We start from the raw sequence: 22743 nt of genomic DNA, 5'->3' as shown, positions 1-22743 counted from the left end.
ATGGCTGCAGTTTACATTTTCCCAGTAAAATTTGTATTTGTCTCCGCCCACTTATGACCCGGCGTTGCCCGCTTATGTATTTGCCTGGTGTTGGCTGCACCTACTTTTTGTAACCCTAACAAACAACCAATTACTCAATGACCAAGTTTGTGAGCTCTGCGGTCTTTGACATCAATAATTTGCATTCGAATGAAACAAATCTGATTGGCTGTTTATTATTATTATTATTATTGACTAGCTGATTGCCCGGCATTGCCCGGGTATGTATCTGGCTGGTGTCGGCTCCACCCACTTTTTCTAACCCTAACACACAATTACTCAATGACCAAGTTTGTGAGCTTTGCCGTCTTTGGTATCAATAATTTGCATTGAAATGAAAAAATCTGATTGGCTGTTTTTGAACCCCAGTCATCCAATAACCAACTGTACCAGGTTTGAGGCCTGTGCCATTAACAGTGCAAAAATAGTAGCAATTAAATATTCCCCTTGAAAAGCAATAGGTGAAGTTTGATTCACTTTTGTAGGCTCCTCCCACTTTTCTGAATATTAATCCCAGTCACCCAGTGACCAACTGTGCAAAGTTTAAAAACCCTGCCATTAACACTGTAGGAATGGCTGCAGTTTACATTTTCCCAGTGAAATTTGTATTTGTCTCCACCCACTGATGACCCAGCATTGCCCGGGTATGTATTCGGCTGGTGTTGCCTCCACCCACTTTCTAACCCTAACGCATAAACACTCAATGACCAAGTTTGTGAGCTGTGGGGTCCTTGGCAACAATAATTTGTATATTCCCATAGAAATTAAACAAATCAGATTGGCTGTTTGTGGCTTCACCCCCTCTCCAGCATTTGAACCCCAGTCACCCAATGACCAACTGTAGCAGGTTTGAGGCATCTGCTATTAACAGTGTAAAAATAGCAGCAATTTAAATATTCCACTTGAAAATCAACAGGTGAATTGTGATTGGCTATTATAGGCTCCACCCACTTCCCTGAATATTAATCTTAGTCACTCAGTGACCATCTGGGCAAAGTTTGGGAACCCTGCCATAAACAGCGTAAGAAGGGCTGCAGTTTACACTTTCCCAGTGAAATTTGTTTTTGGCTCCGCCCACTTTTTGTAACCTGGACACAAAGTCACTACTCAATGACCAAGTTTGTGAGCTTTGGGGTCCTTGGCATCAATAATTTGTATTTTCCCATGAAATGAAACAAATCTGATTCACTGTTTGTGGCTCTGTCCCCTTTTCTGAATTTGAACCCCAGTGACCCAATGACCAACTGTACCAGGTTTGAGGCTTGTGCCATTAACAGGGCAAGAATGGCAGCAATTTTAATATTCTCCTTGAAAAGCTACATGTGATTTTTGATTGGCATTTTTAGGCTCCACCCACTTTTGTGAATATTTATCCCAGTCATTCAGAGAACCCTGTCATTAAAAGTGAAAAAGGTCTGCAGTTTACAATTTCCCAGAAAAATCTGTTTTAACTCCACCCAGTTTTTGTAACCTGGACACACAGTCACTACTCAATGACCAAGTTTGTGAGCTTTTGGGTTCCTGGCGTCAAAATTGTGCTAATGGAAGCAGTTTATCCAGCAAAGAAATCTGGCTGTTTTTAGCTCAGCCCCTTTACTAGTGGTGCTCAAATACCCCTTTTTAAAATTCGAGTTTGGTCGAATTCGAATAGTAAATTATTCGAGGTCAGTCGAATATTCGAGTCGAATAATTTTTACTATTCGATTCGACCTCGGACTTCGAGCTCACTATTCGAGTCGGTATTCGAGCTCACTATTCGAATTGGCCTTAAATAGCTTCCAACACTTGTTTTGAGGGTGAATGATGCAAGAAACATCTTTTTTTCCAAGTAACAACAGCAAGTGATTATGTGGGGATGTTCCTTTAAAAAAAAATGTGGAAAGAGAAGTTGTGTCCTTAATTTTGTTCAGTAGTGTTACTGTATATACTTGTTCTTCTTCTTCTTTATCTTTTTTCTTCTTCTTCTAGATCTTCTTCTTCTATATCTTCTTCTTCTTCTTCTATATTGTCTTCTTCTTCTTCTTCTTCTTCTTCATCATCATCTTCTTCTTCTTCTTCATCATCTTCTTCTTCTTCTTCTTCATCATCTTCTTCTTCTTCATCATCATCTTCTTCTTCATCTTCATCTTCTTTATCTTCTTCTTCTTCTTCATCTTCATCTTTTTCATCTTCTTCTTCTTCATCTTCTTCTTCTTCTTCATCTTCTTCTTCTTCTTCTTCATCTTCTTCTTCTTCTTCTTCTTCTTCTTCATCTTCTTCTTCTTCTTCTTCTTCTTCATCTTCTTCATCATCTTCTTCATCTTCTTCTTCTTCTTCTTCATCTTCTTCTTCTTCTTCATCTTCTTCTTCTTCTTCATCTTCTTCATCTTCTTCATCTTCTTCTTCTTTTTCATCTTCTTCTTCATCATCTTCTTCATCTTCTTCTTCATCTTCTTCTTTATCTTCATCTTCTCCTTCTCCTTCTTTTTCAATATCGTCTTCTTCTTCTTCACGTATTTCTCTTTTCAATTTTTTTTTTAAAGAAATGCAGCTATTTTTGAGCGTAACAAATAGCTGGTGGGCGCACGCATGTTGGAAGCGCCATTGTATGTGCTCCCTGGCAGTGGAAACACAAAGACAGCAGGAGGTAAATTCAGCAGCAGGAGGAGGAGGATGAGTGTGTGGCAGCAGGCAGTCAATGAGGCAGGCAGCTCGCCGTGACATAATAGCCCTGGTACCTAGCGGTGATACCAGGGCTGTAAATAAACACAACAGGAGGTCCCAGACAGCGGTCGTGCAGCCCACATTGTGTCCAATACACAACTGGGACAACACAGTTTTCAACCCGGGCACCTCAGAAAAATTAAACCTTTTTTTTTTTTTTAATGGTTTGTTTGGTTTTGGTTTTGCAACCAATATAGCTATTGTTTGACGTAATAGCTGGTGGCAGAGTGGCAGCAGAAGGTAATTCTGTGTACCCTGGCAGTGGGAAACACAGACAGACAGCAACAGCAGCAGGAGGAATGGAGGAGTAATGTGAGCAGCTATTGTTTGACGTAATAGCTGGTGGCAGAGTGGCAGCAGAAGGTAAATCATCTGTGTAGTGTACCCTGGCAGTGGGAAACACAGACAGACAGCAGCAGCAGCAGCAGGAGGAGGTATGGAGGAGTAGTGTGAGTGTGGCAGCAGGTAGGCAGCGTGACATAATAGCCCTGGTACCTAGCGGTGATACCAGGGCTGTAAATAAACACAACAGGAGGTCCCAGACAGCGGTCGTGCAGCCCACATTGTGTCCAATACACAACTGGGACAACACAGTTTTCAACCCGGGCACCTCAGAAAAATTAAACCTTTTTTTTTTTTTTAATGGTTTGTTTGGTTTTGGTTTTGCAACCAATATAGCTATTGTTTGACGTAATAGCTGGTGGCAGAGTGGCAGCAGAAGAAGGTAATTCTGTGTACCCTGGCAGTGGGAAACACAGACAGACAGCAGCAGCAGGAGGAGGAATGGAGGAGTAGGCGAGCAGCTATTGTTTGACGTAATAGCTGGTGGCAGAGTGGCAGCAGAAGGTAAATCATCTGTGTACCCTGGCAGTGGGAAACACAGACAGACAGCAGAAGGGCAGTACACAGCAGCCCACTGTAGGTGTAAAATGTGTGGCTGCAGGCGACGTAATAGTCAAAGTGAACCAGGCTGGCTTAGTGAGCAGGAGCCAGGAGGTGGTAAAGGGTGGTAAGGCACATTAACGATGGTTCCGGCAGCCAGTTCATGTCCCCCTCTCGCCGACAACAGGGGCCAGGAACTCGCCTTCCACCCACGCCTGGTTCATCTTGAGAAACGTCAGTCTGTCCACAGACTTGTGAGACAGACGTGAGCGTTTCTCGGTGACCACGCCACCAGCTGCACTGAAGCAGCGCTCGGACAGCACGCTGGAAGGGGGGCAGGACAGCACTTCCAGGGCGTACTGCGCCAGCTCGCTCCAGATCTCCATGCGCTTGACCCAATACTCCATGGGATCAACAGGGGCATCGCTGTCAAGCCCGCTGTACGACCCCATGTAGTCAGCCACCATGCGGGTCAGGCGCTGGCTGTGACCGGAGGATGATGCTGCTGCATGCATCTCCTCTCTAGTCACTGCTGCCGGAGCCTCTACAGTCCTGTAGAGCTCGTGGCTGAGAGACAGCAGGTCTGTGGGGCGCTTGCTGCTGCTGGATGCAGGCACCTGCTGCTGCCTCTGTGCTGGCTGCTGGACAGTGGGGGTGGAAGGCTGGGGGAAGGCTTCCTCCAAGCGCTCAACAAGGGCCTGCTGCAAGCTCCTTATTTGTTGCGCTGGGTCTCCTCCTGCAGGCGGCAGGAACTGGCTCAACTTCCCCTTGAGGCGTGGGTCCAACATCATGCTGATCCAGATCTCCTCCCTCTGCTTCATCTGGATCACCCTGGGGTCCCTGCGCAGGCACGTCAGCATGTGCGCTGCTATTGGGAAGAGGCGGGCCACGTCTGCTGGCACATCGACGTCAGTGCTGTCCTCATCCTCCTCCTCTGCCGCCTCATCCTCTCTCCACCCCCGCACCAACTCAGCTGCGCTGTGCTGATCCCCCTCATCAGCAGCCAGGTCAGGGACCTCCACCAAGTCCTCCTCCTCCTCCCCCTCAGAGGTGGACTGCGCAGCTGCATGACGCTCCTGCTGGTCCAAGGCTGCCGCTCCCTGTTCCAGCAAAGCATCGAGGGCCCTGTTCAGCAGAGAAACCAGGGGCACCCACTCGCAGACCATAGCATGGTCCCTGCTCACCATGTTTGTGGCCTGCAGGAAGGGAGCCAGCACAAAGCACACCTGCTGCATGTGCCTCCAGTCATCATCGGGGACGATGGACGGGATGTTGCTGGTCTTGTCCGTTCTCTGAGCGGCGGAAACAGTGGCCAGGGCAAGGTACTGTTTGACAGCGCGCTTCTGTTCAACCAGACGCTCCAACATCGCCAGGGTGGAGTTCCAGCGAGTCGGAACGTCAAGGATCAGCCGATGGCGTGGCAGATCCAGCTCCTTTTGCACGTCTTCCAGGCTCGCACAGGCTGCAGCCGAGCGCCGGAAGTGACGCACAACGTTCCTTGCCGTTTCCAGCAGTTCGCCCATCCCCTGGTAGGTGCGCAAGAACTTCTGCACCACCAGGTTCAGCACGTGGGCAAGACAGGGGATGTGGGTCAGGTTTCCCCTGTCTATTGCGGCAACCAGATTGGCCCCATTGTCGGCCACCACCTCTCCGACTCTGAGGCCTCTGGGGGTCAGCCAAATCCTCTCCTGCTCCTGGAGTTTGGCCAACACATGGGTTGCCGTCAGCTTGGTCTTCCCAAGGCTGACCAAGTGCAGCAGCGCTTGGCAGTGGCGGGCCTTCACGCTGCTGCTGAGGCGGGGGGTTTGGCCAGGTGTGCCGGAGGATGGCAGAGGATCGGAGGAACCTGCTGCAGTTCCCCTGACCCTGCGGGGTGGCACCACCCACTGTGTTGCTGCTGCTGCTGTGCCCGCTGCTGCTCTCCCATCCTCACCCCCTTCCACCAAGCTGACCCAGTGGACAGTGAAGGACAGGTAGCGGCCTGTCCCGAAGCGGCTGCTCCAGGAGTCCATGGTGACGTGGACCCTTTCACCAACCGCGTGCTCCAGCCCTCGCTCCACATTGGCCATCACAAAGCGGTGCAGTGCAGGAATGGCCTTGCGGGAGAAAAAGTGTCTGCTGGGGAGCTGCCAGTCTGGGGCTGCGCAAGCAAGCAGCGCACGAATGTCGCTCCCCTCCTGCACGAGCGTGTACGGCAGGAGTTGGGAGCACATGGCCCGTGCCAGCAAGCCGTTCAGCTGCCGCACGCGACGGCTGCTGGGAGGCAGAGCCCTAACCACCCCCTGGAAGGACTCGCTCAAAAGGCTCTGGTGTGGCCTTTTGCTGGCACGGGAATCAGCAGACACAGCGGAGGAGGCCACTGAGGACTGGCTGCCAGAACAGGCCTCAGTGTCGGCGGCAGGAGTTGCAGAGGGGGGAGGAGCAGTGCGTTTCCGCACTCCTGCTGGTGCTGCTGGAGGAGCAGGAGGGCGGGTGGCTGCTGTTGCTGCTGCTGCTGCTGAAGGCTGTGCAGTGATGGGTGTGGTGCCACTGCCAGCACCAGATGCCTTCAGCCTCTGGAACTCCTCATGCTGGTGGAAATGTTTAGCCGCAAGGTGGTTGATGAGCGAGCTGGTGCTGAACTTTAAGGGGTCTGCACCTCTGCTCAACTTCCGCTGACAGTGGTTGCAAGTGGCGTACTTGCTGTACACAGTGGGCATGGTGAAAAACCGCCAGATTGGTGACAGAAACATCCCACTACGGCATGGAAGCGCTGCTGCCTGTCTCCCTGTGGTGGTTGGGGGGGGGGGGCTTGGGTGCGGCTGGTGGTGGTACTGGCTGATGCTGCTGCTGCTGCTGCTGAGCCTGAGACACCAGCAGGCTGTGGGACGCTGCCAATGCTTGCAATGATGCGCCTCCTTGCAAGGCCCACAAGGGCATCATCCTCCTCCTCCTCAGAGCTGCTGAGGACGACATCCCCTGGAGGTGGTGGCACCCAGTCTCTGTCTGTCACCGGGTCATCATCATCATGCCCCTCCTGAAACATGTCCTGCTGGGATGATGACCCCCCAAACTCCTCTCCTGATGCATGGATGGGACGCTTGACTGTCGCCACAGTCTTGCTGTCCAATCCCTCCTCCCCCAAAGTGCCCATCAGCATCTCCTCCTCAAAATCGCCAACAACAGCACACAATACCCTGATGGTGCCTGGGGTAAAAAGACTGCTGAGTGACAGGTCGGCGACTGATGGTGAACTGGCCTCCTCCCCAGGCCCTGCTGGGCGGCTGCTGCGAACAGGGGTGGTGGTGGTGGTGGTGGTGAGGGTGGAGGCCTCGGATGCAGAGCTGATGGCGGGCTGCTCATCCTCCGTCATGAGTTGCACCACAGTGTCTGCATCCTTTTCCTCAATGGGACGTTTCCGACCCGGCTGGAGGAAAATGGGAGCAGGTGCTACACGCTGCTGCTGCTGTGTCTCTGCAGCGTGAGTTGCAGATGCTCCTGCTGGGCGGCGCCCAAGGCGTCCACGGCCAGTGGCTATGGGAGGAATGTTAGCCACTGACGCTGCTGCTGCTGCTGCGGAACTGTGCATGGTGGCGCGCCCGCGGCCGCGGCTTGCCACAATGCTGCTCCCTCTCCTCCTGATTCCCTTGCTGCCCTTGCCCTTGCCCAAACCGCGCTGGCTGCCACTTCCAGACATCTTCAATGTTTTGGGCGTATAGACAAAAGTTTTTTAAAAGGGCGGGTGAAAAGTGGGGTACTTTAATGGAGTGGGTTGGTTGGTGAGGTGACTGAGTGAGTGTCCCCTAGTACAGTAAGTAAGTAGTAACAGTCAGGAAGTACAACTAGCAGTTACAATAATCAGTAGTAATCACAAGTAAATTTAGTGTGTGTACACTCAGACAGTGAGTGCACGCACGCAGGAGCTAGTAGCCTATGAACACAGTGACTGAGTGTCCTAGACTCCTAGTACAGTAAGAGTAAGTAGTAACAGTAAGTAGAACTAACTAATTACAATAATCAATCAGCGATCAGAAGGAAATAGAGTGTGGGTGGTGTGTGTACACTCAGACAGTGAGTGCACGCACGCAGGAGCTAGTAGCCTATGAACACAGTGACTGAGTGTCCTAGACTCCTAGTACAGTAAGAGTAAGTAGTAACAGTAAGTAGAACTAACTAATTACAATAATCAATCAGCGATCAGAAGGAAATGGAGTGTGGGTGGTGTGTGTACACTCAGACAGTGAGTGCACGCACGCAGGAGCTAGTAGCCTATGAACACAGTGACTGAGTGTCCTAGACTCCTAGTACAGTAAGAGTAAGTAGTAACAGTAAGTAGAACTAACTAATTACAATAATCAATCAGCGATCAGAAGGAAATAGAGTGTGGGTGGTGTGTGTACACTCAGACAGTGAGTGCACGCACGCAGGAGCTAGTAGCCTATGGACAGTGACTGAGTGTCCTAGACTCCTAGTACAGTAAGAGTAAGTAGTAACAGTAAGTAGAACTAACTAATTACAATAATCAATCAGCGATCAGAAGGAAATAGAGTGTGGGTGGTGTGTGTACACTCAGATAGTGAGTGCACGCACGCAGGAGCTAGTAGCCTATGAACACAGTGACTGAGTGTCCTAGACTCCTAGTACAGTAAGAGTAAGTAGTAACAGTAAGTAGAACTAACTAATTACAATAATCAATCAGCGATCAGAAGGAAATGGAGTGTGGGTGTGTGTACACTCAGACAGTGAGTGCACGCACGCAGGAGCTAGTAGCCTATGAACACAGTGACTGAGTGTCCTAGACTCCTAGTGCAGTAAGAGTAAGTAGTAACAGTAAGTAGAACTAACTAATTACAATAATCAATCAGCGATCAGAAGGAAATAGAGTGTGGGTGGTGTGTGTACACTCAGACAGTGAGTGCACGCACGCAGGAGCTAGTAGCCTATGAACACAGTGACTGAGTGTCCTAGACTCCTAGTACAGTAAGAGTAAGTAGTAACAGTAAGTAAGTAGAACTAACTAATTACGATAATCAATCAGCGATCAGAAGGAAATAGAGTGTGTGTTGTGTGTGTACACTCAGACAGTGAGTGCACGCACGCAGGAGCTAGTAGCCTATGGACAGTGACTGAGTGTCCTAGACTCCTAGTACAGTAAGAGTAAGTAGTAACAGTAAGTAGAACTAACTAATTACAATAATCAATCAGCGATCAGAAGGAAATAGAGTGTGGGTGGTGTGTGTACACTCAGACAGTGAGTGCACGCACGCAGGAGCTAGTAGCCTATGAACACAGTGACTGAGTGTCCTAGACTCCTAGTACAGTAAGAGTAAGTAGTAACAGTAAGTAGAACTAACTAATTACAATAATCAATCAGCGATCAGAAGGAAATGGAGTGTGGGTGTGTGTACACTCAGACAGTGAGTGCACGCACGCAGGAGCTAGTAGCCTATGAACACAGTGACTGAGTGTCCTAGACTCCTAGTGCAGTAAGAGTAAGTAGTAACAGTAAGTAGAACTAACTAATTACAATAATCAATGAGCGATCAGAAGGAAATAGAGTGTGGGTGGTGTGTGTACACTCAGACAGTGAGTGCACGCACGCAGGAGCTAGTAGCCTATGAACACAGTGACTGAGTGTCCTAGACTCCTAGTACAGTAAGAGTAAGTAGTAACAGTAAGTAAGTAGAACTAACTAATTACGATAATCAATCAGCGATCAGAAGGAAATAGAGTGTGTGTTGTGTGTGTACACTCAGACAGTGAGTGCACGCACGCAGGAGCTAGTAGCCTATGGACAGTGACTGAGTGTCCTAGACTCCTAGTACAGTAAGAGTAAGTAGTAACAGTAAGTAGAACTAACTAATTACAATAATCAATCAGCGATCAGAAGGAAATAGAGTGTGGGTGGTGTGTGTACACTCAGACAGTGAGTGCACGCACGCAGGAGCTAGTAGCCTATGAACACAGTGACTGAGTGTCCTAGACTCCTAGTACAGTAAGAGTAAGTAGTAACAGTAAGTAGAACTAACTAATTACAATAATCAATCAGCGATCAGAAGGAAATAGAGTGTGGGTGGTGTGTGTACACTCAGACAGTGAGTGCACGCACGCAGGAGCTAGTAGCCTATGGACAGTGACTGAGTGTCCTAGACTCCTAGTACAGTAAGAGTAAGTAGTAACAGTAAGTACAACTAACTAATTACGATAATCAATCAGCGATCAGAAGGAAATAGAGTGTGTGTTGTGTGTGTACACTCAGACAGTGAGTGCACGCACGCAGGAGCTAGTAGCCTATGAACAGTGACTGAGTGTCTTAGACTCCTAGTACAGCAAGAGTAATTAGTAACAGTAAGTAGAACTAACTAATTACAATAATCAATCAGCGATCAGAAGGAAATAGAGTGTGTGTTGTGTGTGTACACTCAGACAGTGAGTGCACGCACGCAGGAGCTAGTAGCCTATGAACACAGTGACTGAGTGTCCTAGACTCCTAGTACAGTAAGAGTAAGTAGTAACAGTAAGTAAGTAGAACTAACTAATTACGATAATCAATCAGCGATCAGAAGGAAATAGAGTGTGTGTTGTGTGTGTACACTCAGACAGTGAGTGCACGCACGCAGGAGCTAGTAGCCTATGGACAGTGACTGAGTGTCCTAGACTCCTAGTACAGTAAGAGTAAGTAGTAACAGTAAGTACAACTAACTAATTACGATAATCAATCAGCGATCAGAAGGAAATAGAGTGTGTGTTGTGTGTGTACACTCAGACAGTGAGTGCAGTGCGCACACGCAGGAGCTAGTAGCCTATATGAACAGTGACAGTGAGTGTCCCTACGGGTACAGTAAGAGTAAGTAGTAAGTAAGTACAACTAACTAACAATAATCTATCAGTAATCAGAAGGAAATAGAGTGTGTGTACACACAGACAGTGAGTGAGTGCACACACGCAGGAGCTAGCTAGTAGCCTATAAACAGTGACAGTCAGTGAGTGTCCTACTCCTAGTACAGTATAACTACAATACTATTAGTAAAGGACAGCAGAAATACTGGTATAGATGAGAGAAATAAACAGAGGACAGCTGCCCACAGAGGCAAGGCCCCCCTGAGGCCTAAACCTGTAAGCTTGCAGCAGCTGCCTGTCTCTAATGTAACACACAAGCTACTAACTAAAATACAATGTCTAAATAACTAACAACAATATAGGTGTGTATAGGAGGTGTATGTGAGCAAAAACGTAAATGACCACAATAGAGCTCTTGCTAAGCCAAAGCACAAAGGAGCAACTCTCTCTCTGTACAAGTCTCAGGCAAGCACGGAGAAACGGAACATGGCGGCCGCTATTTATAGGGTAGGGGCTGGCCAGGGTCCCCCTCTGTGATTGGCTGCCGTCAGAGGGCCTGGGAGCCCTCTGATTGGCTCTAAGGACATCAATCTGGGCTATGACGCTATTCGAGCTCGGTACCGAGCTCGAATAGCGCCGGGTTGCTCGAATAGCTCGAATAGTGAATGGGCTATTCGAGTGTACTCGAATAGCCCATTCGAATAGCTACAGCTATTCGGAGCTCGAATACCGAGCTCGAATAGCTGAAAAAGAGCTCGAATATTCGAGCTACTCGAATATTCGAGCTCTGCTGAGCACCACTGCCCTTTACTGAATTTGAACCCCAGACACTTAACCTTCTTGGCGGTAACCCCAAACGTAGTTCGGGGTAAGCCGCCGGAGGGTGCCGCTCAGGCCCTTCTGGGCCGATTTGTTTAATTTTTTTTTTTTGCTGGACGCAGCTAGCACTTTGCTAGCTGCGCCAGCACCCTGATCGCCGCCGCCGCCGCGCGCCCGATCGCCGCTATACGGTGCGGCGCGCGCCCCCCCCCCCCCCAGACCCCGTGCGCTGCCTGGCCAATCAGTGCCAGGCAGCGCCGAGGGGTGGCCCGGGACTCCCAATGACGACCCGACGGGGGGATGGCGACGGGGGAAGCCCTCCAGGAAATCCCGTTCTTTGAACGGGATTTCCTGATCGGAGATCGCCGAAGGCGATCGAAGAGGGCGGGGGGATGCCGCTGAGCAGCGGCTATCATGTAGCGAGCCCTGGGCTCGCTACATGATATAGAAAAAAAAAATTAAAAAAAAAACTGCCGCCCTGCCTCATGGCGTATTTTTTTATACCGCCAGGAGGGTTAACGACCGACTGTAGCAGGTTTGAGCCTCTGCCGTTAACAGTGTAAGAATGGCTGCAGTTTCAATATTCCCCTTGAAAATCAATAGGTGAATTTTGATTGGCTCTTGTAGGCTCCACCCACTTTTCCTAATATTAATCCTAGTCACCCAGTGACCAACTGTGTGAAGTTTGAGAACCCTGCCATTAACAGTGTAAGAAAAGCTGCAGTTTTCCCATGTAAAAAGTTAGTTGTTTTTGGCTCCGCCCACTATTTCTAACCTTTACATACAGTCACTTAATGACCAAGTTTATGAGGTTTGGGGTCCTTGGCATCAATAAGTTGCATTTTACCATTGAAATTAAACAAATCTGATTGGCTGTTTTTGACCCGCTCCCTTCAGAATTTAAACCCCAGTCTCCCAGTGACTGACTGTAGCAGATTTTAGACCTCTGCCATTAAGAGTGTAAGAATGGCAGAAATGTAAATATTCCCCTTGAAAATTGAAAGGTGAATTTTGATTGGCTGCTGTAGGCTCCACCCACTTTCCTGAATATTAGTCCCAGTCACCCAGTGGCCAACTGTGTCATGTTTGAGAACCCTGCCAATAACAGAATGGCTGAAATCAATCTAACAAATCTGATTGGCTGTTTGTGGCTCTACCCCTTTAGTGAATTTGTACCCCAGTCACACAATGACTGACTGTATCAGGTTTGAGGCCTCTGCCATTAACAGTGTAAGAATGGTAGCAATGTGAATATGCCCCTTGAAAATCAATAGGTACATTTTGATTGGCTGTTGTAGGCTCCACCCACATTTCTGAATATTCATCCCAGTCACCCAGTGGCCAATTGTGTAAAGTTTGGGAACCCTGCAATGTAAAAAATGAAGTTGTTGGCACCGCCCACTTTTTCTACCTTTGACATGCAGTCACTCAATTATCAAGTTTATCAGCTTTGGGGTCCTTGGTATCAATACTTTGTATATTCCCATTGAAAAATAAACACATCTGGCTGTTGTGGCTCCGCCCCCTTCCTGAATTTGGACCCTAGTCTTCCAGTGACCAACTGTACCAGGTGAGGCATCTGCTTTTAACAGTATAAGAGAATGATAGCAGCTTAAATATTCGTTATCCAGCCGGGCCCTTTTTACCTGGCGCCCTTTTTCATGCACACTTTTTGCTGAATTGGTGTTGGCTGGCTTACTGAACAGGAAAAGCCAATGTTCGAACCCAAGTCTCCTGTGTCAAACCCCTGAAGACACTCTATTGAAAAAAATGCCCATGGGGGCTACTCACCTCAGGAGGGGGAAGCCTCTGGATCCAATCGAGGCTTTCCCCATCCTCCTCCATCACACGACGGTCTCGCTGCAGCCCACAGATTGCACAGCTGACAGTTTGTCAGGCTGTGCAATATTTACCTTTCCCTGTTCCAGTGGGGAGGTTTGGCAGCTCTACATTTGGAAATAGGCGGAAATAGACAATCTCAATTGGGTCCGCTCTACTGCGCAGGTGCAGGAGACTTGCGCCTGCTTAGCAGAGCGGACCTGACTGGGATTGGCTATTTCCACCTATTTCCAAGCTGCTACTGTTCCCGAGCTGCTACTGTGCCTGCACTGGTCCTGGGAAGGTAAATATTTACATCCCCGCCGTTCGGGGAGCTCTGTCACTACTGCCGTGGGACGGAGAAGGACGGGGGGGGGGATCCTCAATAGGATAAAGAAGGTTCCCCCTCCCGAGGTCAGTACCCCCCGGTGCCTTTTTTTCCAATACAGATCCTCTTTAACCAGTACACTACTCAGCCGCAGAAAGCTTGCAATTGAAAAGCGGAACATCTTTTGAGCTGTGAGGTCAACCTAAAGTGCCCAAGTGTGGTTAGTGATGCAGGTGCAGCGTGGTGATATCTAAAACTTTTTGATGTTCTTGAAACTGCAGTGTTTTTTAACAAATAGACCGCTGCAGCTTTAAGGCCTCGCTGCAGGACCGTCCAACTCAGCAACGCTTTTCTCCCCACCAACAGAGAGCTCTGTTGGTGGGGAGAAAAGGTTTGCTGACAGAGCTCTCTGTTGGTGGGGTCTGATCGCTCCCCCATTGTTTTTTTATCTATATATATAATAGAGTAAGTGCCTCAACCTTCAAGCAAGAAGAAGAAGTAGCGCCCTGCCCCCAGGGCCGGTCCAAGCAAGAAGAAGGGGCTGGTCCAAGCAAGAAGAAGTAGTGTCATATCAAACCAAGGGCAAAGAGGGATAATTTGCATATTCAATAGCATTGCATTGTGGGTAACCACAAATGTTTACTTATAGCTGAATGATTGCAGATTTGTTTCTGTTTTAAGAAGGCAAATTACACCAAGCTTTGCTTTTTTTTAGTAGGAGGGAATTTTGGTCCCTTTTATCCTCCTATACATTCTTAGTAGTTTGGGTCACCCTGAGCTGCTTGGTTACTCTGTTGTACTGGTCCAAGCCCTATCTCATACAGCCATAGTAATCCATGCCATGTACTGATGAGGACCAAAAGTCTGAAACAGGATGTCACATGTGGGGTTAATATAACTGTGTAAAATTTAAAGATATATGCTAAAGCCACTCATGGCAAACCGCTAGCAGTTTAGTAAAACTGCTACACATTGTTGCAAATGGCAGTGTTCTCACTGCCACATTTGCGGTTATCGATAACCGCAAACACGTTTCTTGCAGCAGTTTGCCGGCGATTTGCGTTTAGCGATTGTGATTAGCGTGCTAAGCACTCTAATCGCGATCGCTCTAAAACTGCCGCAGTGTCCAGTGATTTTTGCCGCATTAATTGCGGGAAAATCACTCCCGCATAGGTTTGCGATTATAGGTGTGGACTGGCCTGTAACAATATGTGTAATCTGCTACCCGAAAACGCTCCTAAAACCGCTAGGCATGTTTAGAAAACGTCTCTAAACATGCCCAGAATTGCTCTGAAAATCTGCTCCAAAAAACGCTAGCATTTTGCAGATCTGCTAGCGTTTTTGGTGTGCACATGCGGTAAAGTACATGCGGGAAGGAATTTTGCGACCAAAACACCGTCAAGTTGACATTCTCAAAATGTTCCGCATGTTTTTTCCGCATGCGGAAAAACTGCGGTAAAAGTGCAGGATTCATGCGGAAAAATGTCTGCAAAAGTCGGTATTTTCCGCAATAAAAAATCAATTCTCAAAAATGTTCAGGTGCATCATTTCGTCGTTATTTACCGATTTTTTATTACCTACAAGTAGTAGGTGATATATTCCGCCTCCCATTGACTTTAATGAAGTCTGGAGGCTTAAGGGCTGTGCTTGGTGGACTTTAATAATTTTTTTTTAAACACTTTTTCATGCGACCTTTTTACCGCATGATTCCCGCATGAATAATGGCTGTTTACGCACCTTTTTCCCCGCATGCGGAAAACATGCGGAAAATATTAGTGAATGTGGAAAAAATGCGGAGTTTACCGCTGGCGGAAATTTAGCGGTAAGATTTTGCGGTGTTTTTGCCTGTTAGTGAATAGAGCCCATTGCCAGCAATGATATTTCGTGTGTGAGTAGTAGTACACATTCCCAGCAGTGAAAATGGATAATTTGCATATTTAGTAGCAGTGCGTTGTGGGTAACCACAAATGTTCACTTATAGCTGAATTATTGCAGATTTCCTTCTGTTTTAAGAAGGCAAATTACAGCAAGTTTTTTTTTTTTTTTTAGGAGGTCTTTTTGGTCCCTTTTTTCCCCCTATACGTTCCGAGAGGTTTGGGTCACCCTGAGCTGCTTGGTTACTCTGTTGTACTGGTCCAAGCCCTATCTCATACAGCCATATCAATCTCTGCCAAGTACTGATGAGGGCTAAAAGTCTGAAACATGTGGAGTTAAAATGACTGTGTAAAATTTAAAGCTATATGCTTGCTAGAGTTGGGCTGAACCTCCGATTTTAGGTTCGCGAACCTGGTTCGCGAACTTCCGCGGAAGGTTCGGTTTGCGTTAAAGTTCGCGAACCGCAATAGACTTCAATGGGGATGCGAACTTTGAAAAAAAAAATAATTATGCTGGCCACAAAAGTGATGGAAAAGATGTTTCAAGGGGTCTAACACCTGGAGGGGGGCATGGCGGAGTGGGATACATGCCAAAAGTCCCGGGGAAAAATCTGGATTTGACGCAAAGCAGCGTTTTAAGGGCAGAAATCACATTGAATGCTAAATGACAGGCCTAAAGTGCTTTCAAACATCTTGCATGTGTATACATCAATCAGGTAGTGTAATTAAGGCACACTGACACACCAAACTCACCGTGTAACGCACCGCAAACAGCTGTTTGTGTAGTGACGGCCGTGCTGGACTGGTGCGCACCATGGCGAGAGTGCAGGTTTTGGTGGCTTTACAGCCCATATGGTCGCCTGGCTGATGTAGCTGAATGACAGAACAGTGACTGTCCACGCGCGTCCACTGAACAGAACAGGTATGCAGTGGCAGGTTCACTGAACAGGTATGCAGTGGTGGGTTCACAGCACAGGTATGCAGTGGTGGGTTCACAGAACAGGTATGCAGTGGTGGGTTCACAGCACAGGTATGCAGTGGCGGGTTCACTGAACAGGTATACAGTGGCGGGTCCACTGAACAGAACAGGTATGCAGTGGCGGGTTCACTGAACAGGTATGCAGTGGTGGGTTCACAGCACAGGTATGCAGTGGTGGGTTCAATGAACAGGTATACAGTGGCGCGTCCACTGAACAGAACAGGTATGCAGTGGCAGGTTCACTGAACAGGTATGCAGTGGTGGGTTCACAGCACAGGTATGCAGTGGTGGGTTCACAGCACAGGTATGCAGTGGTGGGTTCACAGAACAGGTATGCAGTGGTGGGTTCACAGCACAGGTATGCAGTGGTGGGTTCACAGCACAGGTATGCAGTGGTGGGTTCACAGCACAGGTATGCAGTGGTGGGTTCACAGCACAGGTATGCAGTGGTGGGTTCACAGAACAGGTATGCAGTGGTGGGTTCACAGCACAGGTATGCAGTGGTGGGTTCAATGAACAGGTATACAGTGGCGGGTCCACTGAACAGAACAGGTATGCAGTGGCAGGTTCACTGAACAGGTATGCAGTGGTGGGTTCACAGCACAGGTATGCAGTGGTGGGTTCACTGAACAGGTATGCAGTGGTGGGTTCACAGCACAGGTATGCAGTGGTGGGTTCACAGCACAGGTATGCAGTGGTGGGTTCACAGCACAGGTATGCAGTGGTGGGTTCACAGAACAGGTATGCAGCCAGACAGGAACAAGTTAAGCCTAACTAATCTTTCCCTGAGAGACAGTCTGCAGCAGCTCGCCCTACTCTCACTAACGCAGGCAGCACACGAGTGACCGTAATGGCCGCCGCTGCCTGCCTTATATAAGGGGGGGGTGGGGCTCCAGGGGCTAGTGTAGCCTAATTGGCTACACTGGGCCTGCTGACTGTGATGTAGAGGGTCAAAGTTGACCCTCCATGTGCATTATGGGGCGAACCGAACTTCCGCAAAGGTTCGCCTGCGGGACGCGAACGCGAACCACCGAAGTTCGCGTGGAACCGTTCGCAGGCGAACTGTTCGGCCCAACTCTAATGCTTGCTATACATCGGCAATTCTGGATGCTTGCTTGGCTTACCAAGGGTAAAAAGGGATAATTTGCATATTTAGTAGCAGTGCATTGTGGGTAACCACAAATGTTCACTTATAGCTGAATTATTGCAGATTTTCTTCTGTTTTAAGAAGGCAAATTACACCAAGCTTTGTTTTTTTTAGTAGGAGGTCTTTTTGATCCCATTTATCCCCCTACACATTCTGAGTGGTTTGGGTCACCCTGAGCTGCTTGGTTACTCTGGTGTACTGGTCCAAGCCCTATCTCATACAGCTATATTGATCCCTGCCAAGTATTGATGAGGAACAAAAGTCTGAAACAGGCTGTCACATGTGGGGTTGATATGACTGTTTAAAATTTAAAGCTATAGGCTTGCTATACACCAGCGGTTCTGGATGCTTGCTTGGCTTACCAAGGGTGAAAAGGGAAAATTTGCATATTTAGTAGCAGTGCATTGTGGGTAACCACAAATGTTCACTTATAGCTGAATTATTGCAGATTTTCTTCTGTTTTAAGAAGGCAAATTACTCCAATACAGTGTGAGGCAATGGCCTCGATTCATAAAAGTGCCTGCGAGCGGGGAAAGTGGAGTGGGGAAACACCGCTGTCGGTATTTCCGCCTTCAGGGTGGTAATTCATAAAAATGTTGCCTGTTATGACAGGCGTGCGGAGATACTCCGCTGTAGGCAGGCGTTAGGCTGTCGGGAGACATGCGGAAGCCGGAGAAGCAGGCGGAATCCCTCCGTGCGGTGTTCTCTCTGCAGCTGCTTGGGAGGTCTGTCCCATTCACTGCAACGGATTCCGCACGCTTCTCGCGACATCAGAGGTAGCGGTAATACCCGTCCGCATACCGCTACCTCTAATCTTTATGAATTGACATTTGTTACTTTTGTGATGATAATCACCGCGCAAGGCGGTGATTTATCACTCTGCTCGTGGATGTCGGCTTTTCATGCGGAAAAAGCCTTTATGAATACATATTTTGCTGTGTGGTCGGTAAAGCGAGCGGCTTTCTGCATTTCCTCATGCGGAAATGCTTTATGAATCGAGGCCATTGCAGGAAGTGACGACAGTGGAACGCACGATGGAACACGGAAGAGGTGAGTCATCCCCACCCGCTGCCTCTTACTAATAGTTGCGGCTGCTGCTGAGCTTAACCAGGAGGGGGAGGGGGGGTCCTGCTGAGTTTAAGCTGGAGGGGGAGCGCACATGGGGGACCTAGGTGAGGGAGGGGGGGTCCTGCTGAGCTTAAAGAGACACTGTAACATCAAAAAGATCCCCTGGGGGGTACTCACCTCGGGTGGGGGAAGCCTCCGGATCCTAATGAGGCTTCCCACGCCGTCCTCTGTCCCACGGGGGTCTCGCCGCAGCCCTCCGAACAGCCGGCGACTGTGCCGACTGTCAGTTCAATATTTACCTTTGCTGGCTCCAGCGGGGGCGCTGTGGCGACTTTCGGCACGGAAATAGACGGAAATACCCGATCTCCGTCGGGTCCGCTCTACTGCGCAGGCGCCGGAAACTTGCGCCTGCGCAGTAGAGCAGACCCGACGGCGATCGGGTATTTCCGCCTACTTCGGCGCCGACAGCCGTCAGAGCGCCTGCGCAGGAGCCAGGAAGGTAAATATTACGTCACAGCTGCACGGAGGGCTACAGCGAGACCCCCGAGGGATGCAGGACGGCGTGGGAAGCCTCATTAGGATCCGGAGGCTTCCCCCACCCGAGGTGAGTACCCCCCAGGGGCCGTTTTGTCGTTACAGTTCCTCTTTAAGCTGCAGGGGGATCGTACATGGGGGACCCAGGTGAGGGAGGGGGGGTCCTGCTGAGCTTAAGCTGCAGGGAGAATGCACATGGAGACCCAGGTGAGGGGGGTCCTGCTGAGCTTAAGCTGGAGGGGGAGCGCACATGGGGGACCCAGGTGAGGGGGGGTCCGACCCCCCTCCCCACCGCTGTGCCCAATACCCCCTTCCTGCCCTCTACCCCTTTATGTGGTGTATGCTACGCCGCGGGTCGGCTAGTAGTAAATATTTTTGTCTTTTATTTTTTAATAATTATTTTTTTTATCCCTCTCCTTCCCCCCATCTGGAGGGGACAGCCGAGTGACACGACTGTTCCCTGTACATCGCTGCCTTAGATCGCACCGCTGTACTAAGTAAATAGATGGCGGTTTCACTGTTTAACAGTCTCCTAGTGACAATGGCCACTGGGAGATTGATGGCGGAGCGGAGATGCGTGCGCATCTCTATCAATTGGCGTTAAACGACCTGGGGCTGCCACCTTGATTACGCCCATTGGCGTTAGGCGGTCGTTAAGTAGTTAAGCCTTTAATGCTTATAGAAGGATCTCTGAAATTAGTGCAGGTGGATTTCTAGTGGTCGCATGCTAATACACGTCAATTGCTATAGGTAATGTATGTTTAAAGTTATGTGCTAATTCATTTTTTTTCTCTATTTTGTTACAATCTTTAAGCAGCCGGTTAATTGATTGCATAGTAGATAAAGTTGAAATTGTACAACCAAGCGCTCCCCTATACCCTGGGTTTGGGGTAGGGTGGATTTAGGTAAAACATTGTTCACTGGAATAATTTTTTGGTTACATAATGAAATGGTACCTGTGACATTAGACACCTCCCCCTCTGAACACGGGATGCAGTCATAGCAGCAGATATGGATGCTTTCAGTCGGAACTTTTCTATACCCAGGAGGACATCTGGCATTGCACCGGAATTCTGGTACCTTGTAAGTGGGATACAGTATAATGATCAAACACAGCCAGTGATGAGCAAATCCGATCCGGATGCTACTCGGATAGTAGCTATCCGGATTTCTCCCAGTAATGCATTGCGGCCTGGGCGGGGGGTTTAATCCTTACCCATCATGACGTCTTCTTCGTCCGTCCTTCGGCGCCTCTCACGATGCGTTCCACTCCGGCGTCACGTGACTACACACTTCCTCCTTCTTCAACCCGGAAGAAGGAAGTGTTTTTTAGTCACGTGACGCCGGAGTGGAGCGCATCGTGGGAGGCGCCGAGGGACGGACGAAGAAGACATCATGATAGGTGAGGATTAAATCCCCCGCCCAGGCCGCAGTGCATTACTGGGAGAAATCCGGATAGCTACTATCCGAGTAGCATCCGGATCGGATTTGCTCATCATTGAACACAGCACATTAATACAGCAACTTTCCTGACTATAACTTCATGAATAAAATATTATAATATAATCACAGGTGTCAGCCCATTAACTGCTGGCAAGTGCATCACTGTGGAATGTTTGTTTGTTGTGAAGTGAGCAAAAGCAACACCTGGGCCCGTATGCAATTTACTTTTTCTCCTGAGTTTTCTCTTAGGTGATATTTTCACAAGTTTAAATAAAATATTGAACCACCAGCTTGTAAGAAAATACTCAAAATAATTCTGATAGTACCTTTTCACCAACTTGTAGGTACTTTTGCAGTTGCAGGGTGCTGCTGAAAAGTTATTTTAAAGAGAATATGAAAATGATCTCCTAGGTGAAAAAGTTAATTGCATATGGGCCCTGGTCTCCAAGAGTGAAATAGTTAATTTAGGCATTGATCATGTCCGATAATTTGGGCACTGCCATTGTCTGCTTGTCCGTGGCTTGGTGCCATTTTTAAAATTTAGGGGTGGGGAGATAATTTTGGTGCTGTTAAAATTGTGGCTATGGTGGGTGCCATTAAAGTGTGGCCAAAGAGGGTGCCAGAGTTCCCCTACACTTAGGCGTATTTCCAGGTTTCAAATGAAATGCAAGGAGCTAGAGCTGGTGAGGTATTTTTAGCATTGGTGAATTTGCGGCTTTGGCAAGTTTCAATAAATTTCCGTTATAGTGGCAAAGGTTAGTGGTTAGGTCTAGGTGAGGGTCAGTGTTAGGCGGGGGTTATATTAGGCATAGCTGAGGGTGGTCATAGGTAGGGGAAGGGTAATGTGAGAGTTAGGTTAGGGTGAAGTGATCGTATAATATGTAAATGTACCAATATTCTACTAACTGTAAGGCTACTAACACCCCAGGACTAACACATAACCACATGACCAGCACATAATGTGCCCCTAACGCAACGCCTGGTTGTGTTGGAGCAGGACGCTACCAAGAGCCGCGTTGCAAGCAGCTCTTGGTGCGCCTGCTCTGTCGGAGGCGCTGCGGAGACCACGTGAGCGGAGCTCTCCGCAAAACGTGGTCCCGCCAGCCAATCAGCGGCCGCTCCAAAGAGTAAACACTGCAAGTGCAGTAAATGCCAAGTAGCCATGTGCCTGGCTACATAGCAGCCTCTCCCCGCCTCCTCTCCGCCCACAAAATAAAAAAACACCCGTACTGAGCATGTGCAAACAGTCTAACGCGGCTTAGCCACGTATAAAGTACTGCATGCAGTACGTTGTCTTGACGTGAAGCGTTACTGTGTAACGCAACGTGGGCACTGTGAACAGCCCATTGATTTTTCATTACTGTGCGGTGGGCTGCGTTACAGGCTGCTCTAACGTGCGCCTGTAACGTCCCACTGTGAAAGCAGCCTTAAATTAGATAGTATATTTACCCATAAAAGTTGAAATTTTGAAGCCACTAAATTCTGATACATGAACTTTATGCAAAATTACGTTCATGTAACTCACAATCATTTTCTCATGCATATTTATAAATGTCTGCTGAGCATCCTCAAGGGACATGAATGTGGAAATTCTATGCAAAAAAAGTGAAAATTGTAAGTAAAAAAAAGCATTTTAAGTGAAATGATATCCTATTGTGGACATATTTATACAAATTTACACTAACCATGATTCATTTGGTTAGTGCCAAATATATTCTCAATAAATTACTATTTTTGTGATACCACAATGCAAACTTAGAATTTGCTAAATTTGGAATTCCAGTTGAAATTTTAGAATTTTGTTGGTTTTGGAATTTAGTAATTCTGACATAATACAAGTAAAATATATAGAGTCCGATCCATTTCACTTTTTTTGTGAAATCACTTTTTCAGTTTTCTCCTGGGTGATATTTTCACAGCTTATCAATAAAGTTACTTCTAAGCCACCAGCAAGCAAGACACGGAATAATTCTGACAGTACTTTCCCTATTTTTAGTACTTTTTCATTGTCAGAGTGCTGAAAGCTATTTTAAACAAAAAAATAAAAATTATCACTGCAAAAAAACAAACAAACAAAAAAATAAATTAAAAAAAAATGAATTGGATTGAGCCCATAAATGGATTTCAGAATATATCTCACTCTCTTACCTTGCCTTCCTTCCAGGTGATATTTTCTGGCCTAAAATTGATTGCGTCCTCGATGTCTCCGTTGTCACTAAAGCTGGTCAGTAAAGTCATGTTATGAAAAATACGGGTTCCACGTTTGTGAAATACCCAGTTTGCTATAAAC

General features: G+C 47.9%; 1 protein-coding gene across 1 annotated transcript in view; it reads right to left on the bottom strand.

Moving 5' to 3' along the window:
• The window catches only part of LOC137528913 (vomeronasal type-2 receptor 26-like), a 53922-nt gene that overhangs the window by 2433 nt on the left and 28746 nt on the right, over positions 1 to 22743 (bottom strand). The window contains exons 4-5 of the mRNA XM_068251075.1: positions 22602 to 22743; positions 19967 to 20090 (exon numbers count right to left, since the gene is read on the bottom strand). The exon at positions 22602 to 22743 is cut by the window's right edge and continues 89 nt beyond it. Of these exons, the coding sequence (XP_068107176.1) occupies positions 19967 to 20090; positions 22602 to 22743 (266 nt within the window). The remainder of the gene's footprint in view (positions 1 to 19966; positions 20091 to 22601) is intronic.

The sequence above is a fragment of the Hyperolius riggenbachi genome, chromosome 1 (assembly GCF_040937935.1).
Source record: "Hyperolius riggenbachi isolate aHypRig1 chromosome 1, aHypRig1.pri, whole genome shotgun sequence".
NCBI classification, from domain to species: domain Eukaryota; kingdom Metazoa; phylum Chordata; class Amphibia; order Anura; family Hyperoliidae; genus Hyperolius; species Hyperolius riggenbachi.
Note: the sequence above shows the minus strand (reverse complement) of the source record. Positions and strands in the feature narration are given on the sequence as shown.